General features: G+C 45.9%; 1 protein-coding gene across 7 annotated transcripts in view; it reads left to right on the forward strand.

Annotated features, from left to right (window-relative positions):
• The window catches only part of LOC142587483 (solute carrier family 52, riboflavin transporter, member 3-A-like), a 41,799-nt gene extending 37,107 nt beyond the window's left edge, over nucleotides 1-4,692 (forward strand). For 6 of the 7 annotated variants that reach the window (XM_075698535.1, XM_075698533.1, XM_075698534.1 and 3 more), the window contains one exon: nucleotides 3,779-4,686. In XM_075698535.1, the coding sequence (XP_075554650.1) occupies nucleotides 3,779-3,982 (204 nt within the window). In that variant the 3' untranslated portion in view covers nucleotides 3,983-4,686. Of the gene's footprint in view, nucleotides 1-3,778 lie in introns of all 7 variants that reach the window. The other variant, XM_075698539.1, reaches the window with a different exon arrangement.
• Nucleotides 4,693-15,211: the final 10,519 nt, after the last annotated feature.

The raw sequence follows: 15,211 nt of genomic DNA on the forward strand, positions 1-15,211 counted from the left end.
TCAATCCCTCGTTCGTATAACAATATATCGCTGTCCAGAAGACGACAATGAGCATATGCCACCATGTCAACTTATAAAGTCACAACCTAAAAGCCATAATGATATTCTGTGTTTAGGATTGCTTATCATGTTAAGCTATCGACCCTCTGGACAGCCTACCTACTGTACTGCCTTTCCATACTGTTCAGTTAAGTTTGTTAGTTAACGCAATTCACTGAGGGAAGGCTTAAGCCGGGGGGAGGTGATGGCACGTTATTGGTTCATCTGGTTGAGATGGGTTTTCCAAACGCGCATTTTACTCATGACCAGTATGGGAAACATATTGTAAAGATTGTCTTCACCCCCTCTAACGTCAAGATTTTAACACTGACAATGAATTGTCATTAACGTGAAAAAGTGTTCGTTCCAGTTGAACAAATATTGCGCAGGTTTATGAAGAGTTATGCGGGCATAGAACAAACTAAGGCAGCAGAGCAGACAAGACAAGAACACACGAAACGTAAAACAGACGCACTGAGTGCCGCACAAGTGATCGAGTTTATTCTTGGTGGAAAGTAAGGGTTCTGCGAGCAAAAGGAAGAGCTGAACTCTAGTTGAGCCCTGCACTTCGGAAGGAGTCAACATGGTTTCGCTTTGTAAGCTGTCATCTACAAACCTCCCCTTTAAAAGAGTGTGACTTAAGAATAATTCAGTGTCTTTGTTAGCGGCTGACAAGGATGGAGGGCTTGTTCTCGTTTCAAAGCATTGGTTCGGGCCCACGGGTTTGAGCAGTGTTTGTTCCGCTTGTGAGCAGCGCCATGCTGAAAGTTGGAACAACGTTAAAAAAATTCCGAAAGCTGAATGCGATGCGGAAATTAGGAAAGTTCTTGATGATAGAAAAGTCTCTTGGTGGTTAAGAAGCTCTCTTTAGAAATGTCCTTCACCACAAAAAACGTATAAGGACGACTGCCCTGATTGTGTAATTGTCTAAGAAAATGTCACGCAACAAAAGACTCTGGCGTTGTTCTTACAGTGCAACTTGGAACTTTTTAAGCATGGACAACAATTTAACTAAAAGAATTCGTGAGGAGTGCTCGATTAGTCTCAGAAATTCACGAGTCAAAGTATTTGATCCCTGTCTGTCGATGTCAACAATATTTATTATTCTATCCCTCACGACAAGCTGTTCAAATCTGTTAAACATTTCAAAGGAACATACCGAATGATGCGGTTTCAAAATTTGTGTCCATTTACCTACAGAAACACGGAATCTGCACTCTTTCAGGTATTGCTTCTGCAATAAATAGTATTTAATTGGCACGGCAAGATCAAGAGTTACTGGAGTAAATAAATGGATTGGCATATTTATCGGTTTTGCTTATGTTGATCATTTAGTTCCTTTAAACTGTGGCTAGCAGGGCTTGGTTGCTTATGTCTGTAATACCACGTGCGTATTTTTCTGAAGCTTCAAGCATTTCATATTAAAGTACGAACTGCCTCACTAAATCATGCGACAACATGTGTGAAATTGGTGTTCATATATAGGCTTCTGGTTCCTTAGTGATAGGAAGTACCGAAAACGACATCGATTATCCCGATGTGAACACGCTGAAGTGAGCAAAAAGGCTGGCAGCTGCAAAACTAAACTATCGGGAGAAGGAAAAGAAATTTTAAGTTATCCTGTAGACACACACCACCTCTCACGATCTGAAGCAGATTGGCAGATAGGCAGAGATGGGTGTCATCTTTCTTGCGCCGAATCACCTTACTTGTCTCTGCCAATAGATTAATAATTGAGCTGATACAGCTCGATGCTGCACTAAGCAACACCGTCAAATGTTCGTCAGCTGCTGTGAAACTGGAATACGTGCAATTTCACTGTTTTGTAACATACTGTACATAGAAAAATTGCTGGCTCTCCTGTAATCCAGAGTTGATGTAAGCATTAAATGGCAACTGGTAAAGCAGACTGGTTGGAGAATAGCCTCAATCTTAAAAATGGCATAGTGTGTGCTCGCAGCGGCACACCTTACCACATCACGCCGCACCAAGCCATATGGACGCTGCCAAGCTAGAAGAAGAAAACTAGCCGAATGCGGCTCTTCATGGAGCGAAATACGCCAGGGAGATCGAACTCATAACCCAGCTAGAAGAAAAGCGCCGGAAGAATACGCAACCAAACGTCTCAGCAAATCTGGATCCTTGCTTCGTGATCTCGATGCGAGAAGTCGTGTTAGGCCGTCACAGAGCAAAGGGAGGGCTTCATGTAGCGTTCGCTTGCCAAGGGTGGCTGCGTGACGTAATGCTATCTCCTAACTTTTACAGTGGAGCTGCTAGAACCGCACTGCGTTTCTCTTGACGTTCGCAGAATGTAAAAACAGCATCGCGCGCATGAACGAAAAATTCGCCGAGCTCGGGGAGAGAGAGCTAGAGCGAGTGATAGCAGAGTATAAAAATAGCATCCCACATCATAGGCGCGCGGCAATAGTAGGTTGAGCCCAGTTAGGGAAGAAGGAACGGCGCGGGGGGTACACAGGTGTTGTCACGTCATTGCTCTCCGATAAAAACCCGCGCGGTCGCTCCGGCGCATTTCAAGAAGCTTAACGCTACAAGAATTCTTAACGCCACAAGACACCTGTGTCAGCAAAGCTTCACTTGTGCTTTCGATTAACGGACCTCATTTAATGTGCAGTTAGTAGTAAATATAATTTGAATTGATGCTGTAATAGACAATGACTGCTCGCAGATTTTATCGCATATATTTCTGTTTTTGATGCTGTTTGCTTGTTTCGCTCACCAAACCAATATTTTCCACCTATATATAATTTTGTCGATTGATCACAAATGATACTACGTTGTTAAGCGCTCAAGGCGTCTGTTTTAAGTTTCCTAGGTCTTCGTCATGCCTGTGCTGCTTGCTACCTTAGTATATCCAACCAACTAGCCTATCAAGACGTGCTCATCTAGCACATGGAACATTTTCATTAGTATGAACGTAGGTAATGTCACTGATTCGATTTCTTCCAGCTAATGTGTCAATATGATGCCTGTATTGTATTAGCCATCTAGGTTCGTACAGCAGCAACGAAGTGGATTTTATGTTTCTCTTTTAGCGTTTATTATGGCATAAATAAGTAACAAGGCGCTCAAGGCGTCTGTTTTAAGTTTCTTAGATCTTCGTCATGCCTGTGCTGCTTGCTACCTTAGTATATCCAACCAACTAGCCTATCAAGACGTGCGCATCTAGCACATGGAACATTTTCATTAGTATGAACGTAGGTAATGTCACTGATTCGATTTCTTCCAGCTAATGTGTCAATATGATGCCTGTATTGTATTAGCCATCTAGGTTCGTACAGCAGCAACGAAGTGGATTTTATGTTTCTCTTTTAGCGTTTATTATGGCATAAATAAGTAACAAAATTTAGGAATACTTCTCTTGCTGCGGGAAATAACCGTATTATTAATATCTGTTCAAACTAATGTGATTATGTAGCCTACGATCATGAATTTATTTTTTATATATTTTTTATATTGTATGAGCTTGTAAAAGACAAAGACGAGTTGATGGGCACTGCACCATATTAATCTTCTTCAGAGTTTCTGTGTTCCTTCCTTTTTTTTTACTCCGAGTCACCCTTTTGTCGCCTGCTGTGTTGATATTCTAGCCTTCTCCTGGTGAACGCTTCTGCGAGCTTCTTTCATGTTTACTATCCCATCTAGCTTCCACTTTCTTCCATAACGTCATCAAAATGTGTAGCGCTTTCGAAACCTCCTGATTCTCGTATAAATTTCGCAGGTTTGCTGCTGGGTGTGCACTTTCCTGCTCCTGAGCTACGCCAAGACCATGGTCACGTTGATACTCACCAGCCACGGAGAAAATGCGCTTTTCTGGGTGGGCGCCTGCACGCAGATAGGTGCACTGGCTGGCAGTCTCATACCTTACATTCTAGTGAACATGGATGTATTCGCCGAGCGAGATCACTGCGCCTTGGCCAACTAAACACACGAACACACGCAAAAATAAAACTAACGAGCAAACAACGAGCTCTGGAAGCTTCAAGAAGCCTGGGACGATCGCGAGGACCAGCCGCGATCATCGGTCTGAGAAATCGGGGAGAAAGCAGCACCACAAAACTGCGCGCAAAAGAAATTCGAGATACGGGATTTTGAGGCAGGAAATCGTCATTCGTCGACTAAACTGTAAAGGCGGTTTGAACGGATAGACATCACAGTAGACTTCGTCATTGTCAGCGATCATCTCTCTGACAAGAGGTATAGAAGTGGATGCCAACATCAAACGGACAACATCCTCCTGCTTCGCGTGAGTAGGTTCGCGAATATTTCTCAGCGTCAGGTATTAATGAATGGGAGCGTGAAAGAAAAAGAGGCACTGGCGAAGTTCACTGTCATTAAAAAAAACAGGAACAACTGATGTTACGCGCAGTAACATATGCGCCCTTCGGTGCTGAAGTTCCGACGCAGCGTGACGTTACGTTTCACCTCGGGAGAAAAATCATTCCAGTTCATGGCACAGCTAGATCATTTCATAATACAGCCCTCAATAAAGAGAGATTTCTTAAATGGAAACTGAAGTGGTCTTGAAATTGAAAGAAGTCAGATGTTCTCTAAAGCTGTAACAGTGTTAGTCAACTAATGAAATTATTTTCTCGAGTGCGCGCGTCCGTACGCAACAGTTGCCGAACAAGTGCCCGTAGAAGACCCCTCTCCCCCCCGCCCCACCCCCTACTGCTCTCGCCTAGTGAAAGTAACGGAAAGCATAGGGACAAAAGGAATAGCAAATGAAGTTGCCTCCGCATAGGGGTCCCGTGAGTCGCCCACCTCACCGGCTTGGAAGCAGCACGTTGCTCATATCCTTCGTGATTTTTTCATTGATCTTTTTTTGGGGAAAAAGTGTGACGAATCAGATGGCTTCAGCAATCAAAACCTGTTGCTGGCATAACATGGTAGTCATGATAGCGTTTTGGTCAGTTTTGTGCTGTGCAATTACCGGTGACTGCGGTGGTGTGGTTTCCAAAGACAATAATGTGAATAGAGAATTCGCCACTCCGGTTTTGAAACAAAAGATTTCAATAATAGAAAGGATATTCATCTGTTCAATGTTGATACTGGAGCAGATGCCCCGCGAATAAAACAACCACGACTTAAATTTGACCAGTTCATAAATAACGCCTGTGGTGGTGGTCAGGAGCAGCCCAGGTTGACGTTGCACTTATCATTCACACTTGATCCTGGAAACGCTATGCCAATAATGTTGCGTTTACCATTGCAGAATCGATCACCGACAAAGCTACCTGCTAAAGCTACACATTTTTCTTGAACTGTGAAGCTTTCTTTATAAGATAGACGTGGGGATTTCTTTTGTAACTTCGTGATGCAGTTTAATGGATGACAATATTTTCTATCATGAACCTTCCTACAATGTTCGGGTTTCCACAGGACTTTTTTGCTGTATCCAGTGTCCCAGTGGTCTGAGCTGTCGATTATTTCGGCCCTGCTCTGCGATCTGCTAACCTCTTGATTATCCTGCATGACAGAGCGACCGCCCCGGAAAGACGCTGGTTTCAGGCTCATCCCCGGACCAGGACGAGCTTCTTTTCAGCTTTGAAACTTTCTCACAATCCTGTATGGGTGTCATTTGTAGTTTTCTGCTACAGTCGGGTGGATGCCAATTTTTGCGTTGCTCAATAAACCATCCAGTTTGCACAAACATGGAAGTGAATTATTCCCTGCACGTTTTGTGGCTGAGCCTAAAATTGTCGTTACGTAGAGTATTGTTGATGTTGTATAGGGTATTACCATATCGGCACTGGCAACGATGGTTAGTAATGTCATGCATCCTTATGGATCACCTATATTAGTTTATGGGTGCGAATACGTTCTAGTTTCATTTGAAGATCACAAGTTAACCTTGCGAGCTGCAGCGCGTTTTCTCTGCACTCCATGCGTTTAACACGTTCGAAGTTTCACCCAAGCATGAATATTGATACATGCATATTGCATGTTTCTTGTGAACGATGCACGCGGGCGCCCCGACGAAGACGACGAACGCTCGCTGGCTCTGGAGCTGTCGGCTGAACTGCCAAGCGCTGCAGTTATTCTTTCTAAATATACAGTCTCCGTTGCTTAATCTTTCGTTCGCGTAGCATTTTGGTGGATGGTGCCGTTCCCTGTCCTCACCACGGAACTCCGCAGTGGCCGCACCGTTCTGCTTTTCGCCATGGCTCCCGGTGACGACACCCTCGTCTGTTTCTACCCCGCACCTCCCCCAAAATATTACGCGAACGAAACATTAAGCGCCGGAGACTACTTACAGATTATATTGACGCATGCATATTGCGTGTTTCTTGTGGACGATGCACGCTGGCGCCCCGACGAAGTCGACCAACGCTCTCTGGCTCTCGAGTGGTCGGCTGAACTGGCCAGCGCTGCAGTTATCCTTGGTAAATATCTCTGTAAATAGTCTCCAGTGTTTAATCCTTCGTTCGCGTAACAACATATACTATAGGTACGCCTTCAGGATCCTTCGCGCAAAGCGCTCAAAAATAGCGCGCACAAATATTGCAGCACGAAGGCCAAAATTAAAGACACTCCTTAACTCTTCTTTGAATTCTTTCGCTTGATGCCTGAACAATAAAGGAGCTCTGTGGAATATGTTTAGCCACATTATTTTCATAAACTTCGGAATATGAAAACGTTACATTTTCACACAGTGAACGCTCTGTACAAGGTACAAGATGGGGCGATATGGAAGATCCAGAAGCATGCACGCCACCAAATGGCGGTTTGTGGGGCACCTGAACGCGAGCTCTGTGCATCTTGTGACGGCAGCTGCTTAAATCAGAACGGCATTATTTGCGACGAGTGATCTCCTCTATGTAAAGAATCTTGGAGTAAAAAACGTGTGGGTTTTATTAGGGCATAATACACTAAATTACGCGAACACGAGCGAGGTGGCTCGCGTTCATGGAACTGCGTGCCAATTTATATGCTCTAGAAATTACTGATATACGCCAGAATACTGTATGGCAAAACATTGGCCAGAACCGCAACAAATAAATAGGCTAGGGGTTTCAGGTAATGTAGCTCCAGTGCTACCTTAGATGCATTTATGGGGTCTCTGATAGTTAAAATTAGTAAGAGTACGATTGCCATGATGGATCGAGAGCTAGCAGATGTCGGTCACTAAACAAGAAGTTGTGTGCAGAATAATTGCGTATGCTTCCATCGCACAGGGAACATCACAATGGAAGCACTATAAATGCCAACATTTCTTTTTTACATAGCTTAAAAGGCATTACATTGAAAACTAAAAAAAGGATAATTCTGGGGTTTTGCCTACCAGAACCACGATCTTATTATGAGGCATGCCGTAGTGGCGGGACTTGAGAATACTTTTGACCACTTGCTGTGCTTTAACGAGAACCTAAATCTATGCACCGGGGCGTTTGTAGCACTTCGCTCCCGTCGCAAAGTAGCCGCCGCGGCTGCGGTCTCATCCGCCGCCTTAGTCCAGCAGTGCCACGCCATAGCCACTAAGCTACCGCGGCGACAACTCTTTGAAAACGCAAAACGAAATTACGCAGATCCATCGCAATTCATAGAACCTACGCGAAGCGAAGCTTTCGTCAAGCGGGTAACCGAATACAATGAACTTGCCGATTTCTATCCTTCGTCATAGGCATAGATGAGACCGGTGCGCATGCATGTGCTACGCAGTGTGACACACGCGACGATAATCTCAAAGAGCTAGATAACGTTCGAACAATAGAGGTATTGCACGCACAGGCTGTAGTTTTCCCTTAGAATGAATAAAGAGCGAAATCTGAGGCAGATATCTCTATCACTGTAACCCACTGCCTTGCTCTTGTTCGCATAATTTTTCGTTCACGCATGCAGGCGCGTGAATTTATCGCCAGCGTACTGTTCCGGCGCATGTCGCCTGTCACACGTGTAACTACAATAGACCGGCGGCGAGTTGCTTTACAGTGACACAACAAAGAGAGACTCGCAAGAGAAACTCTCCCTGGTGCAGTAATCGGCCACCACCTTCCTCGTGATTTCTACAATTAACCGATGGCCCTCAGCCCCAGCAGCTGCGGAAGACTTGACCAAGGCGGCGGTCAGATCTGTAACGCCGCGGAGGGTGCTAAGAATCTTTGGGTCCGGACAGGCCACAAATTGAAACTGACCCTGTAAAACTCTAACACCCGAACTCTGTCGAGTAAGGCTAGCTTATAAGGACTCTTTCAGTAACTATGAGACGTTGTTCAAGATATCCAACAGGCCAACCTAGATGCAGTAAGGGTAGAAGGCAACAAATTCAGACTGGTACTTACAAACAAATATGCAGCATTAGAGCACCTAGATAAAGATGACAGAGGTAACAAATGAAACCTTCGGTAGGCTAGCTTCAGAGGCAGCAGTTGAAGCGGGAGGCAAGGGATCAAGACAACCAGTAGGCAAGCGCTCCCAAATAACAAAGGACCTAATAAAGAAGCGACAAGGAATGAAAGGGTCCAACTCAACCGATAAGAACACTGTGATAAGATGTCAAAACTGATCAACGAGACCAAAATATGGCATATTCAAAATTCTAACATGAGAAAGACTGAGGAATCCGTAAAAATAGACGGAGCCTAAAATCAGTGAGAAAAAAATTTGGCATATGGCAAACGAAGATGTATGCACTGAATCATAAGCAGGGTGACATCGCCAGCATGCCCGAAGGTATAGTAAAAGCAGCAGAAGAATTCTATAGTGACCCGCACAGCACCGAGAGGATGGTGGTGGTGGTGGTGGTGGTGAATTGTAGCAACAGGCGGGTTTAGCCTGTCGATCAAGGCCGGCAATAGCTCCGCCCAAGCGTTTCGCACAATATCGCTTAAGGGTTTCACCATATGTCCATCAAACCAGTCTCTCTTAAGAATTCGATGAGGAGACGTGCAGTTTCTTTGCGGGCTATAACTGATCCCTCGGGAAATATAAGGTGTTGGAGGCGCGCATGCGGAAAGTCCTTGTTTTGCAGATTCTTCAGGAGAGTGTCTCTTTCATTTTGGAATTGCTGGCAGGACCACCAAAGTGCTCAATATCTCCTGTCTCGTTGCATGCAATACAGTTCGGAGAATTGATTCACCCCGTTTTAAATAACCAGGCCGGTGTATTAGCAGTTCCTGTCCTTATTCGATAAAGAAGTGAGGCTTCCTCTCGGTGCAATCTCTTGGTTACGCAGGGATAAGCGGTGGAACCCAAAGCGACGCAAATAGATTTCGAATGTCAGATTTTCGCACTTTATTACTCTTTGGAGCCTTCATTTTGGGAGGATGATAGAGCGCTGCGTATGCAAACGCATCAGCTTTTTCGTTTCCTGAGATACCAATGTGGGAGGGAATCCACTGAAACTTTACTGTGAAACCTTTGTTGTTGAGTTCTTTCACGATGGCTAGTGATTTGCGTGGGAACTTGAGGGATGGCAAACCACGGTATACTTGTTGTAATGCGGCCTTTGAGTCCGTAAGGGCAACCACATTCTGCGGAAGCAATGTTTTTAGTTTGCGCAGGGCAGAAGCTATTGCTGCGCCTTCCACAACTGTCGACGAGGCTATACAGTCCACACGGCCAGACCAAGTATATCTTAGAGAGGGAATATAGAATGCAGCTGCGCAGCGGTCTTCGTCTGCCTTGACAGAGCCATCTGTGTATAATTGTAGGTGATTCGGGTAAGTCGTGCTCAGGTGTTCCAGGACTAATGACTTGGCTTCTGCAGATGGAATGCAGCTCTTTGATTGCAATCGTGGTACACTTAAGTTGCATGTGATGTCCTCGAATGTCCAGGGTGGTTCTATCCTTTCCCTCTGTCTCAAGCAGCGCAATCCTAATACACGAAGCGTGTTCAATGCTGCATAAAAATGTGAGCGCGGCCTGTTACCTATACGTCGTAAGAGGGCTCTACCGGGCGTAGACTCACTTAGTCGTAGTAGCTGGATCATGGGAGCCTGGGAAGCCTGAAGTCGTAGAGGGCGTGACTCAGCTCCGTAGAGCACTTTCTTTTTTGACGCTGGCTGAGGGACTCCAAGGCAAAGTCGGATACCTTTTCTGTGGATGGCTTCTAAGCGCTCGTATTGGCTGTCTGAGGGTGACATCAGTGGTAGCTGATACAGGATTCGACTGGTAACCAACGCTGTATGTAGCCGTAGCATCGACGTCGGGTGGTTGCTCCACTGTATGCCAGCGATTAGCTTGAGCACACGTTGCCTGGGTGACGATGACGCCACAACGTGGCCTACACCGCGGCGCCAGAGTAGCCTGTGGTCTAAGGTGACGCCCAGAAATTGGACGTTGGTGACTTGTCGAATCTGGTATCCGTCCAAATTCAGCGTCAAACGTGTAGATTTTCTTTTCACTCCAGGAAATAGTACGAATGATAATTTCTCTGCTTATGGTGATAATCCAATCGTTTCCAAGTGGCCCTGAATGGCTTTTACTGCTCCCTGGGCTATTCGCGCATAGAAAGTTCATTCCAGAAACATAGGAACATAGAAAGTTCTCGCTGCACGCGCATGTTTTGAAATCATGCGGTCCTCCACATCTCTTACACCGCTGCTCACCACGGCAGTACTTGGCCGCATGTCCATAGCGCTGACACTTGAAGCACCGAGGTGGTGTCTCAACGTAGTCAAAGGTCTCGTGTCATGTTAAGCCCAAGTTGATCTTCTCTGGGCGGTCTATATTTGGAGCGAACGTAAGCACCACGGAGCTGGTTCGCCTGGACTCCCAATCAGATTCGGAAATTTGAACGCGTCGCGTGACTCTCCTTGCATGGTAAACACCTTATGGCTTTAGGTATACCAACAGTTCCTCGTCAGTGTACCACTTCGGTACTCCTCTAATAATGCACGTGTTTTGCAGGTACGAATTGGGCACTCGTGCTGAGATTGCAGTCCCTGAGATTGACTTGCAGCTGAGAAGGGAATTCACATGCTCTTCTGTTCGTACATCTAGAAGCAGGGCTCCTTGAGCAGTAGATCGGCTCCTAACTGGCGATGCGCCAAGGATTTTTTTCAATTTCTGTAGACAGAACAATGGGATTTACTATTTTCAGGTCGGCTCCCTCTGTGGCAGGGTAATAATCACTGGTATTCTCACCGTCCTCTTCTTGCGGTAATCTGTGATGTCAGCTATGTCACAATCGTCAATAAGCGTAGACTCGTCGTCTGTTTCAGTAGCCTTGTATCACTTACAGTCACGGTTGCTCTCAGGGTCAGTCGGTCGCCTCTGGCCCGGTGTAAAGTCAGGCGTAGTCATGACGGAGCTCTCGCCGCTACCAAATCGGGCTCTTCTGCAGGCTCCTATCGAAGCAACGGGAGGCGAAGGGCCCGCAGGCCTCCGGTAGGGAAGGTATCTTGGCGAGTCGTCCGACGTCTTCGACAAATCTATTTGACAAAACGTCGAAAAGATTCAAAAACACTAGGAAGCGAGACAGCAGTGCCACTGTGTCGAACACCGAGAGGGGTCGAGATAGCTCCATTCGAAACAGTAATGATCATGATACAGAAACTCCTGTAAGCAGCGACGATATCAGAAGGGCCTTGCACGACATGAAACAGGGACTAGCGGCAGGAGAAGATCGAAGAATAGTCAATATAATCAAAGATGGTGGAGAAATAATTATCGGAAAACTGGCGGCTCTATATACGAAGTGTCTATCGACTTCAAGGGTCCCTAAAAACTGAAAGAATGCAAATATTATACTAATCCACAAAAAGAGAAACTTAAAGAATGGAAAAATTTAGGCCCATTACCTTACTTCCCATATTATATAAAATATTCACCAGGATAATCTCCAATAGAATAAGGGCAACTCTGATCTTTAGTCAGCCAAGGGAGCAGGCAGAGGTTTCAGGAAGGGATACTCTATAATGGATCAGATCCATGTCATCAATCAGGTAATCAAGAAATCCGTAGAGTACAATCAGCCTCTCTGTATGGCTTTCATTGATTACGAACAGGAGTTTCATTCATTAGAGATACCAGCATTCACAGAGGCATTACGTAATAAAGGAGTACAGGCCGCTTACGTAAACATCTTGGAAAATATCTACAGGTATTCTACAGCTACCGTAATTTCACACAAGTGGGAAGATACCTATAAAGAAAGGGGTCAGACAAGGAGGCGCGATCTCTCCAATGCTTTTGAGTGCGTGCTTAGAAGTATTGAAGCTATTAAACTGGGAAGGCTTAGGAGTAAGAATCGACGGCAAATATCTCCGTAACCTTCGGTATTTAGGTGACATTGTTCTGTTCAGCAACACTCGAGATGAGTTACAACAGCTGATTGAGGACCTTAACAAAGAGAGTATAAGAGTGCGGTCGAAGATTATTATGCAAAAGACAAAAATAATCATGAATAGCCGGGCAAGGAACCAAGAGTTCAGGATCGCCAGTAAGCCTCCAGAGTCTGTGAAGAAGTGCGTTTACTTAGGTCAATTAAGCAGAAGGAACCCTGACCATGAGAGGGAAATTTAGAGAACAATAAAAATGTGTTGGAGCGCATACGGCAAACATTGTCAGCTCTTGACTGGAAGCTAACCATTATGATTGAAAAGGAAGGTGACCAGTCAGTGCATTTCACCGGTGCTGAGATATGGGGCTGAATCACAGACAAAGAATCTTAAGAACGAATTAAGCACTGCGCAAAGAGCGATAGAACGAAGAATTCCGCGCATAGTGTTAAGAGACAGAAAGAGGGCAGTCTGGATCAGAGAGCAAACGGGTACAGCTAATATTTCAATTGACATTAAGAAAAAAGGATGGAGCTGGGCAGGTCATGTAATGCGTAGGTTAGATAACCGGTGGACGCTTAGGCTTAGAGAATGGGTGCCAAAAGAAGCGAAGTGCAGTCGAGGACGGCAGAAGACTAGATAGGGCGAGAAATGAGGAAATTCGTGGGCACTACTTGAAATCGGTTGGCGCAGGACCGGGGTAATTGGAGATTGCCGGGAGAGGCCTTCTTCCTGTATGATGTTGATGGTGATGATGACGATACAACAATCTGCCTTCGAGATGCGCGTTGAGCTTTCTCTGCCGCTCCAAGGCAGTTCAGCGTGCGCCGTTGGCCTGGTGGATGTTGTTAAACCAGTCGCATGAGTTGTCTCATGCCCTCTCCTGCGTTTGTGATGTACAACTGTGAGGAAAGCGTAAAGTCTTGTCTGTGCTGAAATCAGTGCTGAAATTAACCGTGAAGCTATCATGCCTGGAAGAAATACCAGCCGCACGGACCACACAATATACATATTGATCACCTGTTATAGCACCTGAAAAAGATTTCCTTGGTTGAACTGTTATGCTGCTATACGGAGGACCACACTGTTTGGGCGTGAGGCCCAACGGCTTAGCTTTTTCGACAGGAAGTAGCCATAAGTGCTTCTACCTTTAGTGCGATTTTCTGCCTCTGAACAGCTCTGTACTCTCCCTCAAGCAATACATGCCAAAACGTGGCGGCACACAAGAAGCACCAAAGAACCAACGCGACTTACTTCTTGGTGCAGTATCCGCCTTTTTTGCCCTCGCCGATGGAAATAAGAAAAAAAATCATAGGATTTTACGTGCCAAAACCACTTTCTGATTATGAGGCACGCCGTAGTGGAGGACTCCGCAAATTTCGCCCACTTGGGGTTCTTTAACGCGCACCTAAACCTAAGTACGCGGGTGTTTTCGCATTTCGCCCCCATCGAAATGCGGCCGCCGTGGCCGGGATTCGATCCCGCGACCTTGTGTTCAGCAGCCTAATACCATAGCCACTGAGCAACCGCGGCGGGTGCAAATAAGAAACAGCAAAGCCTGTAAGTATTCTTGCGTTGGCAGAAGTCAGGGTTTACAATAGTGTATTTTTTTGAGTAAACACGTGAAGGTTCCTGCTCGGCATGTGATGTCACACCTCCTCGAACACGGCCTTCCCCTATCCCCCTTTCCTAGAAAGGAAAGGAAGCAGACACATTCAAGCGAACAGAGATATGGAAATTCACACATTATCCATCCGTATAATTGGAATTCGTAAGTCTTCTATTTATTTGTTTTTCCAGGAAAATGTTGCGACTGATCGCCGAGGCTATCACACGTAGAAGCTCTCCCAGCAAAACAGACCGTTCCCTAAGTATCCGCGGTCGCAGACGCAGCGTCCCTTGGCCGTTCCCAGAGGCACGATGCAGGACGCGTGCCGACTGCACTCATCGTCATCCCGGCACGGCTGCAGGCCGTCCACGTCAGCGCGCATGCGCTCTTCTTCACTAGGCGCCGGAGACCTCTTGCCGTACTCGTCCGTACCACGGAAACGGTGTCGCAGGTAGCCGCCGCCACGCGGGCGGTGATGACGCCAGCGTGACTGGGAGTAAAGGCGCAACCATCAAGCTATTTCTGAATGGAAAAAAAGAAAGGCTTTGTCACCTGCATGACTTAAACAGAATACCTGGAAAAAATTGCGTGCGGGCGCAACTTTTTTTTAATCTACGCGGCCTGCCCGTACGTCGAGTACTGCTTCACTTCTAGGCCGTAAAAATACGCAGGCTGAACGCCTGGGTGCTTTTCGAGATGCACGCTGATGCGGCATGGCCAACCCGGTGCTGCAACTCCTAGTATAGCCTTTAGGTTATGCTTCTTGGGCAATAGCAACCACAATTGGCAGGCGATCAAACCAGATGTAGAAATTAAGGCAAAATGATGTTGCTTGCGCAAGCATGACTATCCCAGTAAGATTAAAGAAGTTCTATGTTGCCAATTTATGCAATAGGCTTGTGTAGTTCCTGAATGTCACTGCTCAGCAACCATAGTTAACAAAGTGAAGGCTGGCGCTGAGTAATAAAAAAAATCACCAGACCCACTTTTTTATCCAGTTGGTGGTTCGAGTGTTACCTATGTGCTACTGATTAGGTTATCGTCGCTGCTCTGCCGCAAGTTATTGGCAGCCAAGCAACTAATTAGCCTGAGCTAAATACTTAAAGACCTTGTGAAGGGCCCAAACTTATCTGCCCCCGCGTCAGACGCAGTCACTCGCCACTTGACGAGGCGGTGTCCAGGGACAAAGGTACACAGTGCTTAGAGGTGCAGGCAAAAGACAAACCAGCACATCGAGTACGAACAATTATTTATGACCAGTAAGTTCCACAACCCACTTATACAGCTACCTCCAGCTGAGAGACTTCACACGTTACTTTAA

Source organism: Dermacentor variabilis, chromosome 7 (genome assembly GCF_050947875.1).
Source record: "Dermacentor variabilis isolate Ectoservices chromosome 7, ASM5094787v1, whole genome shotgun sequence".
Taxonomy (NCBI): domain Eukaryota; kingdom Metazoa; phylum Arthropoda; class Arachnida; order Ixodida; family Ixodidae; genus Dermacentor; species Dermacentor variabilis.